The following is a 23901-nucleotide window of genomic DNA, read 5'->3' as shown; positions in this document are numbered from 1 at the left end:
CGGCGCTCGGGGGAGGGAGGGGCGGCCGCGCCGGCAATGGAGCGGCGGGGCTGGCGTGCCACGGGCGCCCGCCGCGGGAACGGGATGCGGGGATGCGCCGAGTGAGCCCGGCGGCTCGGGGCACGGCACGGTGGCCGGGAGGAAAGGGCCGCGGCGGCTGATCGCCTTTCGGATAATTCTCGCCCCTGCCGCGGGTCTCGGGCAGCGGCGCGCTCTTGTCTGTGTGTGGCATGTGGAGCTGGGGTTTTATATGGCATTTGCGAACCGAGCGAGGTCACGGTTCCTTTTTTAAAAATTCTTTGCTCTKGGTACAGTGTATGTCCGTCTGATTTTTCCTTCCCTGGTAGCGGGGTGGGCCGGGAGGGACGATTGTGACAGTGACGGGAATGTTTACTTGTGCAGAAGTCTTTCTCATGTGGAAGCACGCTGCTCCCTAACTCCTGGCTAAGCAGACTTCAGTTCACCAACTTTGCTGCCGTACAGCACGCCGACCTCCTTGGCAGGATGGCAGACAAAAGAACAGCTGGTGCAAAGCAATAGGGGATTGCTAGCGAGGAGGAGAAGGAAGGAAGAACACCAACCTTTCGCCCGAAGGCTGCCATAGCAGCAGGAACGGGACAGCTGAAGGCACCATGCGCAGGTCCAGCACCGATGAGTCCACCTATCACAGGAGCCCTTCCCTGGACAGCAAGGATTACAGTTTCCCAAATGGCACCTTCCGTCGCTACAGCAGCATGTATGGTGGCCAGTTTGGGGCAGCCAGCAACTCTTTTTTTGGATTCCACACCAACCCAGGCCCGAAGGCCACCAAGGCTAAGTACACGACTCCCAAGGGAAACAAGTACGTTGTCTTTTACCTGGATCTCTCATTTATTTTTCTCCTAGAACTGAAGAGGTGCAGCATGGCTCACAACTGCCTGCAGTGTATCAAGTACCTAATGTTTGTTTTCAACCTTCTCTTCTGGGTGAGTACATGTTTGGAACTGTGAGACGGTTGCATTTGTGTCTGCTTACTGAGATGAATGGAGAACTTGTTGCTGTTTTTAAACTTTGGAGTTGAACAAAGTGGTGCCTAGGCTACTGTTTCTATGGCCTCATTAATTTGTGTAGATAACCTGCTGAGGGTTTTCTTCATCCTCTCATTTCCTGGCCTTAAGCTGCATTTCAAAACTGGTACAAGACGAACAAGTGTGTTTATAGAGGTCAGTTGCATGAATGCCTTCATCCCTTTGTTCCAGTGAGAGCTGTACACTCTTTGCCCTGATCTTTTATTCTTATGTGTGTTTGCCTCAAAAGTTATACATAGTCCTAGAGAAATCACTGAGGCCCTCCATGGTTGTAAAGTTGAGCACGTGCTTGCACCCTTGGCTTCATTGCAGGTGGCACACTTGGTACCTCACAGTGTTAAAGCCTGTATCAGGAATCTCTAGGTAATCATTCTCTGTTACTGTCAGTGGTGGGTCCTGGCATTGCCATTCCCTGTAGAAAACGTGGTTCTGAAGGGTGGAGAGAGACCAGAGCGCTCCTCTCTGCTTCTGAGGCTGCTACTCTGTGGCAGGAGCTTGTCAAATCACTRCAAGGCATACACGTGTCATCATCTTTTTTATCAATGAGGTGGCTGTCAACAAGGGTGGCTGGGTGCTTCACTCCCATGTAATGGAGTGTAGGCTGTAGCTGGAGACTAGAAAAGTACAGTGGGGGGGGATCCAGGTCACAAATGCTGTTTGTCCCATAGAAAAGGCAGTAGCATGTTTGCTAGGRCAGGACGGGATTTCTAATCCAGCGTTTTCTTACCCAGAATCGCGTGTGGGAAGGTCTGTTGTAAGATCCTCCAGAGGTGCCTTTAAGTGGCTTGATCTTCCCAAGTGGCTTATTGACATGCTGAGGGGAATGAGGAGCACAGTGAAGTGRCACCCCTGCTGTCCTGGCACTTAGGGAGGGGTGTGTGTCTGTGGATTTAGGTATCCGTGTTGCTGATCATGCTCTGGTGAGTTGCTGGAGGTGCATGGAGCGCTGTGAGATGGAGAGAGCTGTTCTCTACTGCGCGCTGCTGTGCAGCTGTTCAAAGCCAGGCGTGCTGCAGTGCATCACAAAACGCAAAGTGCARGCAACTTCTGCTGACCTGTGTCATAGCAAGAGTCAGGATGTGATAAACCAGTGCAAGTGCCCTGAACTGGCACAGCGCTAACCAGAGCTGTGAAACACAAGGAAGGTGCTCTCTTTGCATCCCAGGTAAGCTGGTAGAAAGGAGGTTATTAAGACTGCATTCTGTCTTTCAAGGCTGACTTGGATTGCTTCTGCTTCCCTAAAAATCATCTAATATTTGTTGCAGCTTACTCCAGATCTTTCTGAAAAAGACAAGCACTGTCCTCCTTGCCTTTTTAAGTCTTGTGCCTCTACTGACTGTCCCTGGTTGAGATTATAGAGAGCACTAACTGATAGTTACTTGAAGCATGTTCTAGAGAAAAGCAATAGGATGCTGTCATTACTAGCTCTTTTCAGGACTGCGCAGCACTGCCTCAAAGGATACAGGGATTCTGATTCCAATATTCATCTTCCACTGAAACATATCCATGTGATAAAAAGAGGTACTGCTGCAAGTATTGTATGTGTATTTAAAAAGGCAAGGTTGCACATAACAATATATCTTTGGCAAGCTTTTCAGAAGGAAAGCCTCTGGGAGACAAGGAAAGGTTTTTGTCTCTCCCTTGAAGCTATCAGAGTCGCTCCAAGATATGCTTGGAGGGAGAGAAAAGACAGGGTTCCCAAAAAGAGAGCCTAAAGTGTGGCAGTTGGGCTCTTGGTGAACTAAAGCACATGAGCAGGGGAGTGGGTAGTGCCAAATACTGCAGCACGATCTCTGTTTTGTTTCCCTTTCACATGCTACCTGCACAGCAGGAGTGATGGATGATGATCATGTCCAAATGAGGTTTGCACAGCATGTAGTTATAATAGATGCAGCTCTTCACCTTCTCCCGGGGAAGAAAGTAACTAAAAAGAGATGATTTTTAAAGGTACTGGGCTAGCCTCTCCTCAGTGAAAACAGAAAAATATTTCCATTTCTAGTGATCAAAAACCATAGAATGATTACAGGYTGATGATGCTGTTGTTTTGTTTTTCATCTTGTTGTCAGTTATCTGTCATGTTTTACTTCATGAAATTAAAAGAAAAGCATCTCTGCAAGAAAATAGGGTTTCTTTATATTCATGCTCAGAGAAGTTTTGCTGGCTCCACCTTTCCTCTCCACCCTTCTCTAAGTACTTGGTAACAGACAATAGTTTAAGTAGTTTAATGAACATCTTTTTTTTGTGTTTTGAGAGTAGTCATTGCATTAAATGAATTAAATGCCTATTTTAGCTTGTTCCTGCTTTTGATTCTGTTTTGAGAAAGTGCTTTTGAYTTCCATGAGAAATTATATTTTCATCTTCTTCCTGTTCCTATTCATTAACTCCAGTACATTTTGTGCATCCCTACAGCCTATTTCTCACTACTTTCAGCTGTCTTTCCCACAGTGTGGCAGAAGACAGTCCTCAGCCCTCTGCAACTCCAGTGGGATTGGTGCTGCATTTCTAAAGAAAAGATCTTTCTCTTACAAAACTGGTGAATTTATAGGAATCAAATTCCCTGAGGCCTTGATTTTAAATGCTCCTGGCAGGCTTTGTTGGATTAGGTGCTGCGCTCATGCTGTWAAATTTTTAAAAGCTGTCATATAACTGTGAAAACAGAGCAAATTTCTCCTCCCCTTTCTGATGGTTAAAGGGAGCACAAAACTCCTTCACAAGTGTCAGAGGCTGAAGTGCCTTGTTAGTGCTGATGCTGAATGAGTCAGTTGGTACAGCAGACTAGCAGCTATTAATGTAGAGAAAAGAACAGGATACCCCTAGAGCAGCTCATTTTTTGTGCACACACAGAGGAGTTCTGTGCAAATTGCTCTTGGTGCATTTGCAGCTACTCTGGGGTATTAAGGTCCTGAAACATGGACAAAACAATATTAGAGAGCAGCACTGCTTCTCCAATGGGAATTGCCATTCAGAGGCCATTTCCTGGAATACTGCCAGATTTAGCTGCCATTGYATCACTGCACTCACTGGTTTGTAAGCTCCCAAAATAACTTTTGTCACCTGATACAGAATACTTGCCYGGCTTCATTCATTTTTATGGACTTCGATTTTCATTTGTTGAATTGCTGAACCCTAGAGACTGAATGATGATCGCAGAACAGAATATTTTTATATTTTTATTTCTTAATGAAATGTTTGTATTTCACTAGGACATACCCAGRGAAGAACATTTGTTTTCCACATTCTGTCCTCTAGACATCCAGCATTTCTTTGCAGTCAGTAAAATGAACTTTTTTCTTTCTGTGCTTTTAATCCAAGGCTCTGGTGCCTTCTCCAAGACTTGAAAAAGGAGATGCACTAACCATACCTGTGTTGCCAATTGCTTGTGCTTTCCTTGGATCCTGTGCTGGGGGGGACTGCCTGGAGAGGTGGCAATTTACCYTCCAAATAACTGAATAGCTGACTCTTCAGGTGATGCTTTAACCAATAGAGAAATCCAACAGCAAAATGCTGTTGTTAGAAATCCACTTACAGAGAGGAGATGACAACAAAAAGAAAGGAGGCAAAGAGGTTTGTTATTTATGAAACCTACCTTTAGTTATTTCTATAATGTGTCTCCTCTCTGCTGTTAAAACATAGTRCATTTGTGTGCACTACAAAGCAGTCAAAGCCCTCAAGAAGTTTTGCGAAAGCTCTGATTTCATCRGGTAGGCTCCCAAAGACCCAGGGGAATAGTCTCTGCTTTCTTGAMAACTTGGCAGTTGCCATCTGCTGGACACACTGTGGCTGAAATGAGCAGCTAGAGTTCTGCTTTCCACTTTCYGGGATGAAGAGATGAGGCAAGGCAATTTGCTTTCTTTAGCCATTTGGTCCATATTGAATTCTCAACTGACACGGCCCAGGGAATGCTTTATCTTGGCTTGTGAGACACAAAGTGCCTCACAACACCTACTGAGATGTAGGTGTATGTACACCTACTGAGATGTATGGAAACACAGATCCAAGGAAGTGGCAGGTAGCACGAGTGAATGCACTAGAATATGTGTGGGAAAAGCCCCAAGAGCCTGTTGAATTTGATTCTAGGGTCCAGCTCTGGGTCTCTCCCTCTTTCCTGCTGCCGATGGTTTGTGGACCACAGTTTGGGAATCTYTGCACTAATGAGTGTTGCTGGCCTGGCGCGTTGGTGATACTGCCAACATTACTCACATTTAATTAGAAGGAGAGGAAGTAATAAAAATGAGAAATCTCTCATTACTGGCATAATTTTACTTCCTTCCACTTCATCAGCACAGGTTGTCTTGTAAGAACTATGCAAATGTTTGTAGTATGTGGAAGATTGACTGTGTAGGACAGCTGGAGAAAGGAACAGCTTGCTCTGAAAATGCACCATGAGGCACTGGATTGTGTTTGAGTGATCCTGGCCAAATTCAGCCAGAGGGTAGAGGCAGAGGGGTGTCTCTTCATTTCACCRTACCTTGTTGGGAAACCATCTGACATTATTAGCTTGAGAAGAGCGTTAACTGGAAGGTGGAGAATTTTGTAAGAGAAGCAGCTGATTTTGTTGAAGTGGATTCCTTGTCGTTCATCTGCATCCTCCATCAGTCAGCTGAATGAGATTGATGGTTGAAACAGCCACAAGCTCTACAGATTGTTAGTGGTGAGGACAGCAATCATTTTGTGGTCATACTTGGCTGCAGTCTTACGTTAGTGGAAAAAAAATTACCAGTAGAGCAGTGAGCCATTTTAAAAGCAGGTCCCCATTTCATCATCATTGTGTGCACGTGTTCCCCTCTGAAGGGCAAGGGCTGCTGCTCATCCCATGGAGCTGAGKGCACCAGCTGCAGCTGCTGGGTGCTCTCTGCACACCTCAGCCACATCTSCACTAGCTGGGCTGCTGCTCCAAGAAGGAAGTTTGGTTAGAAATCACACAGGCTGTGTGTTTTCAAATGTATAAAAGGTGGATAGTGACAAAAAAAAAGCTTGATTAATCAGCAAACCAGACTTTGTTTCTGTGTAATTAAAACATGGGAAGCTTATCCCAGAGTGTCATTTTCTCTAGCTGCCTCTGAGTTTCTGATTCTCCTTTGTTACTTACCCCTACCAGGAACTGCTCAGTCTGATTGACATATTATCTTCCTGAGGGTTCTCTGAGGATGTGTTTTTGAGAAGCTTGCCTTTAAAGAAAGGAGAATCATTGATGTGGGAATTACAGACTTCAAAAAAATGGCATTTCTGTGAGAAGCAGARCTGTTGGGGGCCGATACCAAGTGTGAAAAAGAGATGATTGTATTACCTGATGTCTGATTTGTATGGGCACCAATTAGAGCTTTTTCTATGGTGGCACCATTCATACAGTGTGGATCCTGATGTCTGATAGGGACTGAGGATCGTGCTGGAGTCCTGTCTTCCAGCGAAGGCATTGCTGAGGGTTACATTTGCTATCTAAATGCATCCCTTCTGAAAACTTTAAGGAAGTTAAAGACTTTAGAAGAATGCATATCTCTCAGGTCAGCTAATGGTGGGAAATGGGCTCACGAGTTATTTATGGGATACTCAGCCAACAAAGTTCTTTYTCATAATCTTCATTTGTCCTCAGGAAGCCAGGTTCATCGCGTTGTTAATAGAGGAAAAAAATTACGTTAAAGTTGACCTTGTGATAGATACCATTTTGAAATTGCTTACTGTGGGCCAGTTTCTACTTCTGTTGCTCATGACAAGAGCAGTTTCATAGCARTAGGTGTGTTTCCCATAGTATTGATCAGCTTTTGTGGCCACAAATGTTGGCAAAGACCAAGCACCTTGTCTTAGGAGTTTTGCTGTCAAGTGCATCTGCTAGACCTAACTCAGACTTACTGGCAGCACAAAAAACGGAGGGAACCTATCAAATCTAACTATTTAGCAACTAWATCTATTGCAGCCAATACTTCAACCTACACTGAGGAGGAAAAAAGGCAGGTGATATAATTTTCATCATTATTCCTCTTCTTTATTTCCTTGGCTTGAAGACTTTGGAAAGCTAGCCAGTGCTTCTTTCTTACACAGGATTTCTCAACACTGGGGCCACAATCAAAGTTGGAATAACTGCTGCAAAATACACTGTCACCTCATCATTTATTCTGCACCTGTTACATGTGTTTCACACTCTTTGGGTCTTTATTTTAGAAGCACCTTTTGGCCAGGGGATTGTTTGCAACTGTATCCAAGGAGTATATAGAAGGATAAAATCCCAATCTCAGTTTGTCTCCAGACATTATGATTTAAATTGTGAAAGCTGTTTTTGATACARTGTGATTTATTTATTTAGAATGTAACTTTTGGCTAAGGTTGCAAATCTGTACAAGTTTGAATTATACACAGTATCTATATAAAATTTCTGAAGACTTCTCCTGGTATTTGTAGTGCAAAGCTAGCATTGTGAGGTCAGAAATGAAATATGGCATTGGGTGGAATGAATTCTGCATATTCATGAAGATTGGAGACAGTAAATTGTGTTCTTAGTACTGTCCTGTAATTGTTTCTCTGGGAAATGTTAAGCCATCACGAGGTGCAACAGAAATAAATGAAATTGAAATTGCAGCCTGTAATTAGACTGTCATACTGAAACACATCTTAAGTCTGTCTTCAGTGTAAAAACCCAGCATCCTCCAAAAAAACCCTCCTTGCCTGCATTGTGTGAATGCACGCCGAGCCTTAGAACATATTTCAGCTGAAGCTTTTTCTGAAGATGCCATGCATTTGAAAGAGTGGTTCGAATGAGGCACAAGGTTTGATCTACAATGACAAAGGACCAGAATGACTCGCTCTTTTAAGTTTTTACACACAGACCTTCAAAACATTTGGATGTTTATTTTGTTGSGTTTTTTGTTTGGTTGTTTGTGGGCTTTTCTTCTGTGCTTGCTTCTCCAGATTGTTCACACAGTCCTTTATACTCTTTCTTTKGCCATAATAACTTTATTTGTTCTCAGGTACTTTAAATACAGTGAAGCTGCAGCAGGCATTGATGTGTGTCATTGTTAGAGTCTCTCTGAGCTGTGTGGTTTGGAGTGAGTCTGACACACTCACACTCTTACACAGTCTTGCACACTCACACACACACTCTTGCACAGACACACTCACAAAACTGTGTTGTGTGGGAGGGGAATCAAACCAACCACCTGCCCTTCATACAGATAGCAGTTTGCACTCTGTTTTTTCATACAAAGTTCATTTCCTTTTTCCCTAATTGGCTTTTCTTTGTCATAGTGACCAGCTTGAATGATGAAACAGCCAGCACAAAGTGCAATACTTGGAATTAAACAATTTAAGTCTCTTATTTAAAAAAGGCTTAGCGCTCAGGAGCAGAAATCTTATTGACTTAATAAATGACTGTGTGGCAGCCTATGGTGGGATTACAAAGCCTTCACATAAACTGCAGTTASACCAGCAAAATTGTCCTTGTGCCAAAAAAGCTTGTTTTGTTCAGAGAACTGTAGGCTATAGTGGCAAAAAGTGCTTTTGCTAGTATTAGCTGTTCCCCCAGTAGGAGCTTTGCTGGTTTAACATGGAGACAATTGGGGTTTTTAGCCCACAAGGCTTAAGCGTGGTGATATTCTCTCTGTGGGGCTGTCGGACAGTGTCGGAGCCAAAGAGGCTGAATGAAGCTGGGTAAAGGGAAGGTGTTACCTGTAGGGAATGAGATTTTGTTGTTGCTCAGCACTTAAACTGTGCAACAGCATGAGGGGACACTGACAACTGAGTTGGGAGCAAGGTGCTTCCCCCCGGAACAAAAAGGAGGGGTAAGAGCTTAATTTCCAAGGAAAGAGAGCAGCCAGCAACTGCTGTGGCTGAGTTAGATAGTGGCTCCAACTTGTTTTAGACTTTCTCCTTCCTTCTTAAATTGCCAGTTGTTTTGTCCTTGTTGTCTTACACAATATTTAGAAGGGAGAGCAGAGAGAAGAAGTTACATTCTCAAGAAATGCATTCATTCACTGCTGTACAAGCACCCAGACCAAGTGCTTCTTTGTGCTGCTGTGCTTGGAAAGGCTCGATGGCTTCTTCTCAGAAGTTGTGAGAGCTTTTCCTCCTCCCATGCTGTGCTCTCCCATTAGTGTYATGTGCTGTTTCCAGTCTTTTTACAGTTCCTGGGACAACCTGGAAGTCCSCTGTAGTAGTGCAAGGCTGCGAGTGTCCTTGGCAAGCACCATACATGAGTGTGTTTAGTTTTGTTGAACATTTGGGTTTTTCCCTTGGTCATCTTGCTATAGAGCATTTCTGTGGCATTGCWGACCTTCGGTACGCCCTCGGTGTTCACTGCTGGCTGTTTTGAAGATATATGCTGGGGGATATGGACTTACAGCTCTTCTGTAAAACATAAAACAGAGCTCCAGTTTGTCATGATGGCTGAACCATTCAAATAGTTTCTTGGTTTTTTTTCAGAACAATTTTTTAATATCCTCCTTTCCCTGGTAGAGACTAGAATGTTAGATGTGGTTATTCATGGCCATTTTATTACATTACTTTTGTCCTAAAGTCCCCCTACAAACTACCCTTCAGTTGTATGCCGTCCACCACATTGCTCTTGACAGGTTTGTAAATGTTTGTAAACAGACTGCCTCCATATTGGCCAGTTGAGCATTTGTACTCTTGTTTTGTAAGTGACATTCATCCAAGGTTGTAGGACAAATTGGTTATTTATGTCTCAATAAATATTTTCACTAATTCATCTGTAGCAGCCTGGGAAGGAGCTGAGGGTGGCATATYTAATACCATTTTCTTGAACAAAATAACTGGAACTCTGGATATGAATGGAGTTCCACTGCCACTTGCAATCTGTTACAAGTTCCAATCCTTGAAGGCCAGAGTTTTAAACTCATCTACCATCTGCTTTGTACTTACTGTATTAATGCAGAATACTTTGTAGTTTTAGAATGACTTTGTAAATTAAAGAACACAGGAGTGGTCAGATATGTCCTATATATATCTGCTGCCATTACCAAAGAATACACTGAGGCATCTTTGGACCTGAAAAAGCAGACRTTATTTCGTTGTTTATTTATGGGTTACTTCAGGACTTCCAGCCACAAGGTACTTTCACTTTTGCAGTGAACTAGTACTTTTCTGGTCTTTATAAGCTCCAGAATGTATAGTAATGAAMGTCTGGTGCAAAAAAATAGAGACTTTGAGACCTTTATGGCAGCTCTTTCAGTGCAAAGAAAACCAGGAGCAATTTGAGTGTGTATGAATCCATTCATTACAGCCATATGTCTTATAGCCAGTAAAAGCTTATTTTCAGGTTTTTGTGGTTCCCTGTCCTTTGCCAGTGGTGGGATTCAGTTCATATCATGGAGACATGCTCATTGTGTCTTGAGCTGCTTTGGTGCCCTTGCCCTCCCCTCCCTGGCAGGTGTGCTGAGGGATGTCCATGTGCCTCTTGGTCGCTGTGTTAGCACTCGGTGTCACAGCTGGAGCATGCGGGTGCTTCTTTTCCATCAGGCTTCCTGGTGCTCCTTACTGTGGAAAGCTGAACCTAGTGGTAAATATGATCACAATGGTTTTGGGAGCCAAACTGGGGAGTGTCTTTAACATTCCAGGCTAAATTCTTTCATCCCTTTTCCCTGCCAGCATTGTTGCATTCTGAAAAGGCATAATAACATGGCAGCAGAGCAATATGTGTTTCAGGGGGATCACAGGGCAGATAGAATTACTGCTCTAGTGCCACAGGGAGGTCTCAGATTCAGCTCAGAGGCAAAGAAAGTCTAGTAAGTTAGGACCTATTTATTTGAATAAGCATTGCTAGAAATCCACTGTGTAGTTTATGACAATTTCCATTTTTATTATTTGGGTAAATTTGCAGGACCTGAAACATTTTTTGCCATACTCTCACCAGTCTGTCTTCTTGAATATGCTCTTGTGTGTTACTTACAACATTTATCCCTCTCTCTCTCTCCAATTTCCTTTTGTAAATAGGTTTTAGGTAGATAATTCTTGGAGAAAAATTGACTAACAGTCACTGAGAAAAATGTCCTGTACCTGAGGGGAGTATGYGTCTCCAGTTATGGTATTGGTTAAATTGTAATCTGAAAAAAACACTGACTGGACAGTCCCATTTTTTTTTTCCCACTGCTGACACTAAAGGAATGTTTCAATACTCCAGTAAGCCTTAGATGAAATTCTTGCATTCTCTAAGTGCTGAATTTCTTTCTGCCTTCATTTCTCAGCAAATACTCAGTAGGATTTCAAGATTAAGTCACTGGTCTTTCATCAAACACAGGTTTTGTTTTCCTTTGATTTCTTAGCTGCGGGTACCTTCCTTTAAGTTCCACTTGCTGTACTGAGAAGTTGCTATTTTGAGGCTGGAGCTTGGAAATACTTCATGCTCTGTYGCTGTAGTTGAAATTCTTCTCTCCAGAGTAGTGCCCAACCCATTCMGTTTCTAGCTTAGTATTTTTAGCACAAGCTGCTGACAGTTCCATGTCAGCTTCACTGTGATAGCAGTGTGGGTTTCCCTGTGCATGTGTTGGGAGCGCTCCCTTTGCAACTGAATCYGTTTTAGTAACTCCGTAATTCTCATGTGAAATTATGAAAACATAATGCTGTAAATCTCACCCCTACTAGCAGGAGGAGTATATATGTCTGTCTGTATGTAGTACTTTGCTGTTCCCTGGGCTTGGCACTTGTACCCTGTTTTTCATGGGCTCCAAATGTAGCTGCCCACCTAAGAAGTACTAAATTCTCTGTCTCATTCTTCTTCAGCTGGTTGTACTTTCTTATGTCACTCTATTTCTTTCTGAAAGAATATGATTTTAATTCCATGAGATTTTTACAACTTGGGTATACATTGCCATTTTTTACATTTCCTACAGGTTTTACTTTTGACCCAAGGTTCATTTGAATTGTGAAATTCTTTGTGACTACAAGCACACCCTGACATTGTTCTGTTCAGGGCATGCTTTTCTTCAGGAAATATACAAGTGATGGTGCGACAGCTCCCTGGCACAGACATAGAATGCAAAGTTAGTAAGCATAAGAAAGAAAAGGCAAGTTGAAAGCAGTAAGGGGTGTCATACTATAAACCATTTGGTGCAGCATGTGCACTTGGCCTTATCACGTGGCTGAGCAGCTGCACAAATGCTCCATGTTGTTGGTGAGATCTGAGCCAGACCTTGATGCTTCAGAGTCACTTTTGATCCCATCAATACCTGGTTTTGCTTATTGCTTGTGAGTTAATTCTCTTCATCTCATTTTTTCATAACTGGCAATGCTTTATTAATTTTTTTTTATTTCAGCCACATGTTGAAGTTTGGGGGTCTTTTCCCCTCTTTTATTATATCTATAAAAGGGGAAAGGCTCTGTGGCCACACAGTGTCAGTGGGCTGGGAGCTCTGCAGGGCTCACATAGTCTTGGCACATGCTTTGCTCTCTGCTGGTGTRACAGGAGCTGTTAGGTTGCACAGCTGAAGTTCCCAGTGTGCTCAGTGARACAGCCATCCTTTTCTCATCACAGACATCATTAGCTGTTACGCACTGTTTCATTTGCTCAGCAGAGGTGTCAAATATTCCACTGATTTACCAAACAGGTCCATTTTGCCCAAATATCAGTCTAGTTTAACCTATATTCTGACCATGTGTCAGGTTGCTCACAGATCCAGCGCTGCATACAGTAGTTTTAATTTGGGCTGGTTTCTTTTGTTTGTTGTTTTTTGGTTGTTTTTTTTTTTGTCTCCGCAGCTACACCTGCTTTGTTATGTTCCTGAATTAGGCCTTTGCCCCTACTGCCAAGTGCTTTGTCCTTTCTTTCTGAACAGTACTCATAAAGTGGGGAAGCTGCAGGGGCACAGCTGGTTTCCCTGTGTCTGTGATGTGTTGATTAACTCCAAACCTTTAAGCTTCAGCTACCCACGGACTCCACTGCAAAGTTTACGTGGCTTCTGCTGCYGAAGACAGGGCAGACAGTGCCAGAGGGCTCAGATGGTGCTCAGAASCCTGTCCCTGTGCTGCTCCTGAACTCCAGGTGCAGGTGCTCACAGTTCCTCCTGCGGGAGCTGTGCTGGAGCAGCAGGGATAACAATGTTTAAGGGAGGGGGTTCAGGTTCGTGGCTGAGAGGCTGGGGACACGTCCTTGTGCCATTTGATACTTGAACCTCTACCTGTGCGCAGGGAATGTTGAGAAGRAGAGGAAACAGAGCCTCTCTGGTGTTGCAATTACAGGATCAAGCACAGCCTTGCTCACCTTGGCACTGCTGTCAGTGATGACATTTGCACTGTGAGGGTTTAGTGGCAATGTGGAGGTGTGTGCTGGGATATGCCAGTGTCGTGGAATGAGGCTGTTTGCCAGTGTATGAAGAGAGGGGTTTCATAGGGAAAAGCTGAGCTTTGTAAAAAGGGACAGTAAGAAGATTTTACAAGTTTATCAAGACCCTGGACACATGTTCTGAGATCTCCAGAGCCTTCCAGAAGGTTTAAAAAGACTCTGTTGGGACAATTCAGTGCTGCTGCTGATTTCATCCTGACTTGAACAAGCAGACACTTAAAAGAAGCCCATGAAGAGCTGTAGGAAACAGCWGGTGGATGTTCACCTCAGACCTCTTGTTTTTTGCAAAATGTAGAATCGTTTGTTTGATCTGAACCATTCCATCACTGCATGCATGTTTGTCTGCATGTATATGAGACAGTGAGATAACTGAGTTTTTGTGAGTGGGTGTTCAGTTTTGGCTGACAAGATCCTACTCCACTTAGAATTTGGAATGACAAGTGACAGCAGTGGAACTTAGAGCTCTCTCAGATCACACCAAAATAGTAGGTGTATATATGGGACAGGTTTATTTTGTTCTATGGGGGAATACATATTGAGTTATATGAATATTTAGGGATATTAAGAGAAGATCATATAAATTTTCATGAAATAAATAGTACAAGAGATGAGAATCACTGTGCATATATAAGAGGGGTATAATACAAAGTAAGTACTTTATCAAGATCTGTAGATCATGARGAGGAAGTCTCAGTAGACTTTTTTGTCAGGTTACATGTTAGGGAAGGAATTCACAAACCAGGCTATTTACTTACTGTTATTTCTTTGAAACTCTTCTTGATAAAATAGAAGATTATCACTAACGTTACYGGGGAAGTCTCAAAAGATTTAAAACAATTTCCCTTTTTATCCAAATAAAAAACAACACCTGAGGTGTGAAAATAAGTACTTTTGTTCTCAGAAAAGCACTTGAACAATATCATCAAAGGYAATCCTTGTTTCYAGGTAGCTGCTCTAAGATCAATGCMGTGAGCTCGGTCTCGGCCTCCATCACAGSCACCATCACCCTGTTTGCTTGTGCTGCAGGACCCAGTGCTCATTCCCCTCCCTGGACAGGCATTTTGCTAATGTCAGACAGCTTAACTGCAGATCATCAGCTCTGAAAATGTTGTCTTATACAGGCAATTCCATTGTCGCCTTAAAAAAACATTGAAGAGGATTAAATAAAAACCACTATTTTAGACTGGCTTTGCTTGCAGGGTTTTCTTAATTTACTTTTCCGATTAAAATTAAAAGCATTATTTTAAAAATGTTCTTACATATAAAAATGTGAAATKATTCAGGAGAGCAGAAGTTTCAGTCTTTTGGAGCACAATATTTCCTTACAAAARCAATTATCTAAGAGCATCCATTCCAGGCTATTAGGTGGCTAATAGCTGTGCCARAAGAGGAAAAAATGGTCCAATGTTACAGCTGGAAGTGAAGGCATTCCGACAGAGTTGTGCTTTTGGTCTGTGTCATTTAGAGTGTACAGTTAGATACATAGGGTAGGAGGAAGAGTGAAAGAGGATGTTTGAAGAGCCTGTGTGTTTCTTAACTTCTGAAGAGCATGTGTGTTTCGTTAACTTTTTCAAGCTGTTGCCACTATTTGGTCATTAATTGCTATATAAATTCTATGATTGGGGGTGAGTGAGTCATCCACATTGGGGAGATTTTATGACAGTGACAATTTTGAGCCTTCAAAAGGACTCTAATTACTTGAATATCCGTGTCCTGTTGAATTTCCATTACAGCTGAACATGGTCTGAGTCCTTTGAAGTTTTATTTCAAGTCTCTCTCCTCTGCCTGCAGAAGACAGGGGGAGCTTTGCCCTTGAACAAGGCAACTGTGACATGAATTCGAGAAAGTGGGTCCTCATCTCTCTCATTTCAGACTCATGTGATTCTCCTAGCATAGGTCAAGTCTGAGCAGAAGTGTCAACSACGTTGTGTGTGGTATCACCTAACCCAGGATTTATGTGAAAGGCAGAAAGCTGAAGTAGTTTCAGTAGTCTCGAATGCTCTGCTTCGAATTGTCTGCATAAATCCCTTTCTTCAAGTGAGAAAAGTCCTGAGAATGGTGCCACAAGACTGAGTTTTCTTGTAACGCTGTGATAACCTTTTGTCAGACTACATTTAATTTTCACCTCCTACTGCTGCACCTCATATTGGGTTTGTTTTTATGAAAACTACAAAAGAGGCTCTGCTTAAAAAACAGCTGCAGTGGGTTTGGGCTTCTGGTGTCTTGATTAATTTTAGCAACTTTTGTAATCTGTAGAAGAATATGTAAGTAATCTAAAAAAGTACCTTCAGAAAAATACCACTGCTGCACTGCTTCTGTGGGTGCTGCTGGGCTGGCAGGCATCCTCTTACCCCTCCACAAGTCCCTGCTTTGGAACTTTCCCTTTCTGACYTCAGTTTTTGCTCTTTTGCCTCTATTGGCAATTTAATCTGTCTCTGCAGGCACACACTGGTTGGTTGTTCTTTAGATGAATATTGCATGAATATTCTTGTGTAGACAGTGTTGACAAGAATTTTCTRTTTTTGTTTTTTCTTACTTCATTCGTATAGACTGTACTTTACTGAGTTTTGAGAAGAAGCACCTGGGACCACTGAACKGGAGGACCTGTGGACCCCTAAGATTTTATCACCAAGGAAATATTATTAATGAGCTGTCACTTAAGTTTTCTGCTCTGCCCTGGTTGTTTGTCCCTGATTGTTAGGTGCACTCCTCTAGGAMTCTGAAACTTGCTGTCTGCTGCTTTTGAGAATGTTATTAATTGAGCAGGAAGTTTTGTTACTGGCTTGAACTTTATAGTTGCCCTTGACACTCCAGAGGGTTTGTGCAGTGATCTAGATATTGTTTATATGTGGCAGTCTTTTTTAATTACCTTTGATCCTAAGTTTTTAACTGTTCCTTCTAATCTATTACCTGTAAGCCTGACARAAGGATCATACAATGGGGACAGTTTAATTCTGCTGTCAGGCAGAGCTGAATAAGCTATTAAAAATGTTTACTCATGAGTCAATGGACCAGGTTGATAAAATGTGAAAGCAACTTTACAGAAACATTGTAAAATGTAGCATGAATTTGGAAACTTCCACACTTGCTGCCCCTGCTTCAAATTGTATGTTTTAGAGGAGCACATGCCTGTTAAAGAGCATACCAGGGTCAGAGGGACAGAGGCAGCAGCACTGTGGCATTTAGAGTGAGTCTCTAATGTATTCTTAGTTTTGATCTCTTGGAAACATTTGGTATAAAGAGACTCGAAGGTGCTTTTTATTTTTCTGGAAGTCAGAGTGGCTGATGATGTGCCCAGGGTAGCTTCCATCCCACCTGCTATGGGATTTGTATATCTTTTAGAAGCTGTGTGTCATTTGGTTGTGAAAGTCATTTGTCTTCAAAAGGTTAAACATGCCAGTCCTGTGGAGCAATCTTCSCACTTCTGGTAGTGATGTCATATCTGATGGAGGTGCTATGAATTGTGATAGCAAGGCACACACTCTGAGTTGCACATATGATGCAACTTGGATTGTTGAGAAATTATATCGCTAGCCAGGGCTGTTGGAGCTGGACCCTTTTGCCATCACTCATTGTCTGAAGAAACCTGTAAGTAGCAGGAAGATTTCATGCRTGTCCAGGCTTAGCTGTTGAGGAAGTGAAAAAGGACAGGAGTGCTGAGGACCTGATTTGGAATTTGCGTGAATCATCTACACCTTAGAAGTGTAACTTTGATTTGTGTATCTTACAAAGCATCCCTTTTACTTATCATTTCCAAACCAAAAGTACTTGCCACAGTTCTTGCCTACACTGTAGTTTGCTCTCAGCACATCACTGAGGAGAACCAGCGCCACTGTTGCAATCTGCTTACTGCTTTGAACTGCCTTAATTCTGTGACTTTTACCCAGCATTTTCCCTACAGACTTCAGCTTCTCCTCATCTTCTTTAGGTAAAAGATTCTAAAAAAGATTTGCTACTGAATCCATCTTTCCAAAAGTGGTCACTTATCTGAATGCCTTCCTTCTTGTCTGCAGGAATCTAAATCAAAATTGAAACATTTCCTTTGGATGATTTTATTGCAGCTGATTTCTAGGATTGGTATTAAGATGGTTTTGAATCCACGTAAGTTATATACTCAGGATTTTCCCTTTTGTTTTTGTGGCATTCATTTTTCATCACACAAGCATTACTGTGTTTTGTTGGATATGCATTGTCTTATCTGAACTCCATTTTAGACACCTTGGAAGAAGATGCAAAAAACCTAAAATGGGCAATTACTCCAAATTGTTGATGGTTGTCATATCTGGGGTGTTAACATCTATACAAAGCTCAGAATGGTGTTTTAGCTCTCTTGAAACCAGTATGACAAGTTCTGCAGATTCCAGTAAGATCTGGGTTTCACTGGCATTTTCTGTCTGYTCTGAAGGTTAAGGTAGTAATTTTTCTGGAAGGCATGTACTCCTGCAGCTGTAGTTTTAAAGATACAGTTTYCTCTGATCACTCAGTAACACAACCTTTGTGGATTACAGGAATCTTGCAGTAGAGTAGGCTCCCCAGTGGTTATGCCCTTACCTGTCCTTCCTCAATGGCACATCCCATTGRTATTTGTCACTGCCAGGCTCAGGAAGTGACCCTTGTCAAAGCCTTCTATTATTAGCAGTTATTCTGACTCATCTGTTGTAGCACTGGAGCTTCTCATCTTTATGAAGAGGCCCTTATTGCTTCTGGTTTGGGGCTTGTAAACTTTTAGCCCCTCCCCATTCCTCCTTTTCTTCCTTGATATTTTTAAATTCAAGACTACTAATATCCTGAAAGTATCCGAAATGTACCTCTTCCATTTAGGCTTATTTTTCCTGTGGTCCACTTGTGGATATTCTCTCCTTGACTTGTTACCTCTTGATTATTGGCTCAGAAGTCTAGACATTGATTTTTCTTTAACATTGCGCAGTAGAGAATGTTTTGGCAAAGGATGCTCTATTCATTCAAACAACTTCTCARCTCAACCCTTAAAAGTGAGCATGTGCTAGAGGGAGTTTTATCAGACCCTTAAGAGAGCCTGTTTTCCTGGTTTGCACAGGAACTAGCGAGTGAGTTATCTGACAGAAGCATCCTTCAGTTGTTTTAATTAATTGCTACATTCCTCACCTTCAAACTAAGCAGACTGATTTGACATAAAGCCTGTGTGTCTGGTATCTCAGTCCAGGGTGCACGTGAAAGGTAGGTTGGGAGGATTGTTTGCAGTGGATCTTATTAGCACGTGCTTTTTAGCTTGATCAGCACTTCTGGTTCTGTAACAKGTGTTGTGATCAATGTATTGTGGCGTCTTACATATAAGAGATCAAATCCATGCCAGCATTTGTCCAAGCAGGCTTTTATTAATCAGATTTTCCCTGCTGCTATCCAGYATGGTTTCACTAAATGCACTCAGTTGTAGAGAAATATGCTGGGCATTAAAATGTGTTTAGCAATGGTTGTGTTTGAACGTGCAGAATGCAAAGGCAGTTCCTTATATTTCCCTTTTCCTTTCTGACATCTCTGCTTTCATTAAGTGTATCACTGATAGGTGTCTCTTCAGTAAATAGCAATTAGTCACATTCATCTGGTAAGGCAGCGAGCTCCTGATTAAGCAAAACGCTGTGAGTCTGTGAAATTCCAGGTCGTGCAAGGACTGCCAGGCTGGCAGAAACAGCCCATTTTGTCGGGATGAATCCATAGTGCTGTTTGCTGCCTGCTCGTGGGGGAGGATGTAAGGGCTGCTTTCCTTTGGCAGCTGCCAGTCCTCATTATATTTCAGTCTGTAATGAAACTGCATGTCAGAGTGCACTGGAATGTTAAAGGTTCTCCAGAATTCTGCAGTGTGTACAACCCCAGGTGGCAGAGCTGCCTGTAGCCACAACAGGCTGCATAAAAGAGAAGCCCCAGATTCCTCCTTTCTTGCTGCTCTTTCATTCAAGTGATACCAGCTTGTAAGAAACCCAGGTGTTATCTTCAGCTGTTCCTTATATCTGTGTTTCCATTGCAGTGAGACTCTGTGTTATTCAGCAGACTAAAATACTGTCATTTTGTAATTGGACATAGTTGGAGGAAAAAAACCCCAATAAACTGCATAGCCAGAAACTAATCCATGAGGTGGGGTTTTTTTTATGTTTTATAGCAAACTTTATCAATCACTCTAAAAAAGACGATTTTTTTTCTTACATTTTTTGCCCCAGTCACCTCCTTGTGTTACCATGACTGTATTAACCCTTTTATTATAGTTATCCCTCTACTTCTGAAAAGATAGATAAATTGATGCGGAAGTTGTTCTGCAACATGTTTTTCCTAAACTGAATATCCCACCCCAAGGACTCATTCAGTTTTCCAGAAATGTGTTTTTCAGGGTCCTGGAGAAGCACTCTCATTTTCTCTAGATTATACTGCCTAAAAGATAACATAAGAAATATTCTGCAGATGCTTTCTGCATTAAATAAAGAGCTTACCCTATGAATTTAAATCTCCTACAGCTTATTTTCTGTGATTCAATAGTGGGTTATATTTGGTTTGTATTTTGTAATTAGAGTGCAGAACAGATGGCAAACTCTYGGTTTAAAGTGAAGTGTATTGAATAATGCCCAGTGCCTGGTGCCTAACTGGAATTCAGAGAAAACTTGCATTCTCTCAGTTTTCCTGACCTTGTTCCCAGAGCATTATGTGAAAATAGTGTTAACAGACACATTTACCAAATCTCACTTAATAGCAATAGCATGTCTGCTGCTGCTTAGGCCACAGAACTCAATCCACTTTAGAGTAGCAGAGGCATCCCTATGAAACAGACACTATGAAGYGTCCACTTGGGCAGATGGGACATAAAGCACATCATCAGTGATAGACTTTCAGTGAATCATCTTGATCCTTGGTGAATTTTGGTATATGATACAGCTTGACCATTTCAGTATCCTTCCATCTTTGAACTGCACACAGATTTTTTCATTCTTTTTGTGGGACTGTGTTGTTACAYAGAGTATGTGCAGGCAGGACTCAATTTCAGCAGTAGGCAAGTGTGCACTTACGCAGCAAATTTTTATGAAGTTTCTATTAGTGAAATATTTGCTTTTACTTCTCTCACATAGAAGTGTATCAGGGTTGGTGGGGTATTGGATGCTATCACACCTTGCTGTTGCTTTTTGGAAGTGGTGCCCAATGGACACATTCCAGAGATGTAGGCACTTTCCATTTCAGAGCAAGCAGAAGCAAAGAAATGGGAGAAGGCAGTGAAAAAAGTGTGAAATAGAGWTCCTTGGTGATGACTTCCTGAGATTCCTTTCCCTTAACACCTATTTAGAGGACAATTAATCTGATGTTAGCTGTAGGTCTGGACAGGGGTAGGCACTACCTGGTAGATAAGAATTATTACCAGAGATGCTCCTGCATTCAGGGTTTACCTATGGGATAAAATAAAGGCCAGTTCAAATCTCTTCTTTCTCTGCCTCTTTGAATTCTCCTTTTTCCCCCCCCCACCTCTCATCCTGACATTGAACTGGCAGTTTCACCTCCATCCATCTATTTCCCTGCCTACCCTTGGTCTCTTTTTATCAGAAGCTGTGGTCTCTGAAGTCTATATAATATCAGGATGAGAATCCAGAACATCGAAGTGTTATTCTGTACTTCTCTGCTCCCTTTCATCCTGCTACTTCTCCTTCATTAATTTCTTGTTCCTGTTTTTATGCCAGTCTTTCTTCTGCATCCAGCTTTTCATTTTGTATCTAAGCTGGTTCAGCTTTGAGCTGGGAGTTGGACCTGGTGACAATCTGTGTCACTCTGCTCACTGAAAGGTATCCTTAAATTGCAGAGTACACCACAGCACTGCTAATCATAATTCTTTTATGGGGAAATAGAAGAATAGGCTTTTCATGTCACTATACACTGGTTCTATTAAAAGACAAAACTCCCCAAACTGGCAATTTGCCTTGCACCTAGGTGGCATTTTGTTTYATCAACAATAGTGTTTGTTTGATGCTATGCATCAGTCTTTATATCAGTGGGYTTTGTATCAACTGAGTGCTGATGAAGGTCTCCATCTGTAATCCATGATGTATTTGTGTCTTGGTTTAGGAATGGTATTTCCCAATTCAGTGTCCCCACCAAGACTCTCCCAAACCAGACACTGCTCTCTTGCTCTCCCCTTCCCTTCCTGCTCCTGGAGCTAAGAATTGGAGGCACAAAAAGTGAAAATCATAAGTTTAGAGAAGAAAAATTTACTGGAAACAGGAATGACATAAAAAAAAGCCAGAAAGTCTCTTTCTATGCCCCAGCAATGGCATAAGGTGGCATCAAAGAGCGCTAAGGTCCTGGCCAAAACTAGGRCAATTYGAGGTAACTCTGCTAAGCTTCACTCATATGGAAAAATTAATATTTCTTGAGTTAACTCTTGCTGAAAGCAAACAGTCAGCGTCACAGCAGATGAACTGGCAAGTAGTAACCATTTAAACCAAGGTCATTTCATTGTGGATCAGGATCTTGGCTCAAAGATGCTAGGTTGTGTCTTTGGAATTGAACAGCATCAGGCTTTCAGCAACAGGATTTCTGTGGATAGATACCATGTTTCTCACTGGCATTGAATAGTGCTGTGTTTAGTTGGTGGCCCTATTGATTTTTGTGATTTTGTTTTCAGTGTCATTTACTAATGTGTGTGAAAAGGTATCAGAACCTAACCTGACAAAAAGAAAGCAGTAGTAGAGGCCTSCCTTCTTCTTTCACCCCATCCTCGAGTTCAAGACTGATGCCACTTCCCTCTGGAAAAAGAATATTTTCCATATCTAAGAGTGCAGTTTTTCCAGACTCCTTGCTCAAACTGCCTGGCCTTGTTAATTTATAATCCTAAACCACGTACTTAATAGACACTTGTTTGTGAGAAATCTACCTGTGAGCACCCTCAGCCTTGGACAGAAAGCTTAAAGGAATTTGTAATGGTAAGCAGGCATGGCTTGGGAAGTTGGTGCTCCATGATACCATYGCATGCAGCACTTCAGTAAAACTGTGACCCTTGTGTGATTGTGCTCACAAATTGCACTACTACTGCCAGGAAAATGCCGTTTTTCCAGCTACCTTGTGCTGCTTATGTTTTTCCCTTGGTGGGATGGAGTGGGCAGCAAAAGGAAGAGGTTGTAGCAGCCCCTCAGTCTGGCATTCGTGCAGCTGTAAGAACTGTGCTTTGCTAACTGCTCTTTTTACGTAACAGATTCTCAGATTCTRAGAGGAGCTGGGGAGACAGAAGAGTGTTTCAATGATTAATATCACTGCTGGGCACCAGGATGTCAGATTGCTCCGTAAAAGAGATTTAAAAAAAAGGAAGAAAAAAGAAAAGATTAARGATAGTTTTCTGCTGGATGCCTACAGGAGAGAAAGGCAGGTTTTCAAATTGTTGAGGAATCAGAATACAAAGTAAGGTGTCTTCATGTCTATATGTATCTCTAGGTACMTAATTTTTTTTTCAAATTATCAACCCTTTTTCACTCTTGAAAGATGCTTATTATCCTATAGTGATTACAGAATTAAATGATACTTTTGATTTCAAAGAATTCTGTTCCTTTTTTATGATGAGGAATCAGCAATAAAGAAATCACTGTTATTGAAGAAGTAGGTAAAAAATCCTCAGATCTGGACACAGAGTGTGAGGAGCCGAGTCCTTAGCCATTTGCACAGCTGCAATGGTGTTGAAAACTCTGTTGATATTCTGTTCCAGATGAGTTGTTCCCTCACATTTAGGGAAATGATACTGTTTAAAATGCTTTCTTGCAGGGGCACACTGCTTGTGTTTTCAGTGTTTGTATGTGAGAGTGCACAGGACTAAAGGATGGAAATGGACTTGCATGCTCAAACCTTCTTCCTCTAACAGCACATTTTCTGCAGTATAAACTGGTTAAAGAAGTTAGAAGTGACTTCTGTTGATGTGTTCTATTTTTAGCAACTAATCTGAACCAATTTATTCTTCTTGATAAAGCAGTATATAAAAAAGAGGAGGAGAGGCAGCCTAGGGGGACCTGAAGCRTCTTACTAAGGATGTTTCCCCTGATATCCCTATATGTAATTTATTTAACTGGTGGTGTTTATTTCTGGTGATGTTTCCATTGCCCTTTATTTCACTAAAGCCATGCTGTTGAGCTGGATCCTGTTAGGAYCAAAAGTATTGCAGGCTACAGGAGTGTGATTCCAACTGTAAGCTCATAAGCTTTTCTGTGGCATTATTCTGTACAGATTGCAGTTTTGGGAAACTGATCTAACTTCCAGGACAAAATCTTCTATAAAGGTGACAAACTCTCAAATGACTCTTGAAGGTGCTTGGGATGTGTGATATTTCCAAGTGCATAATTAACCAGTGAACAACTGTTGACACGCTGGTATTTCCTGCCAGTTGGAAACTATTCAGGGATGAGAGAAAGAAAACTGCTCGTACTGCCGTTTTGAATGTACCTGGAAGTTGTGGGGGTGCTCAACTCTCTAGCAGAAAGGCGCTGTTCTCTGCTTCATTACATTCATTAAACTTTATTACAGACCTTAAGTGTCAGTAGGAATGCCAGGGAATCAATATGGCTC

At 42.1% G+C, this 23901-nt stretch overlaps 1 protein-coding gene across 3 annotated transcripts in view; it reads left to right on the top strand.

Moving 5' to 3' along the window:
• The window catches only part of TSPAN4 (tetraspanin 4), a 331831-nt gene that overhangs the window by 153755 nt on the left and 154175 nt on the right, over nt 1-23901 (top strand). Inside the window, exon 2 of one of the 3 annotated variants that reach the window (XM_057371432.1) lies at nt 886-965. The exons of 1 other annotated variant lie outside the window; for it this stretch is intronic. In XM_057371432.1, the coding sequence (XP_057227415.1) occupies nt 903-965 (63 nt within the window). In that variant the 5' untranslated portion in view covers nt 886-902. Of the gene's footprint in view, nt 1-59; nt 966-23901 lie in introns of those variants that run through there. One more of the 3 variants, XM_057371431.1, reaches the window with a different exon arrangement.

Source organism: Malurus melanocephalus, unplaced genomic scaffold (assembly GCF_030028575.1).
Source record: "Malurus melanocephalus ecotype Western Australia unplaced genomic scaffold, MMel_1.1 scaffold_147, whole genome shotgun sequence".
Classification (NCBI taxonomy): domain Eukaryota; kingdom Metazoa; phylum Chordata; class Aves; order Passeriformes; family Maluridae; genus Malurus; species Malurus melanocephalus.
The sequence above is the reverse complement of the archived record's forward strand: the minus strand, read 5'-3'. Positions and strand labels throughout refer to the sequence as shown.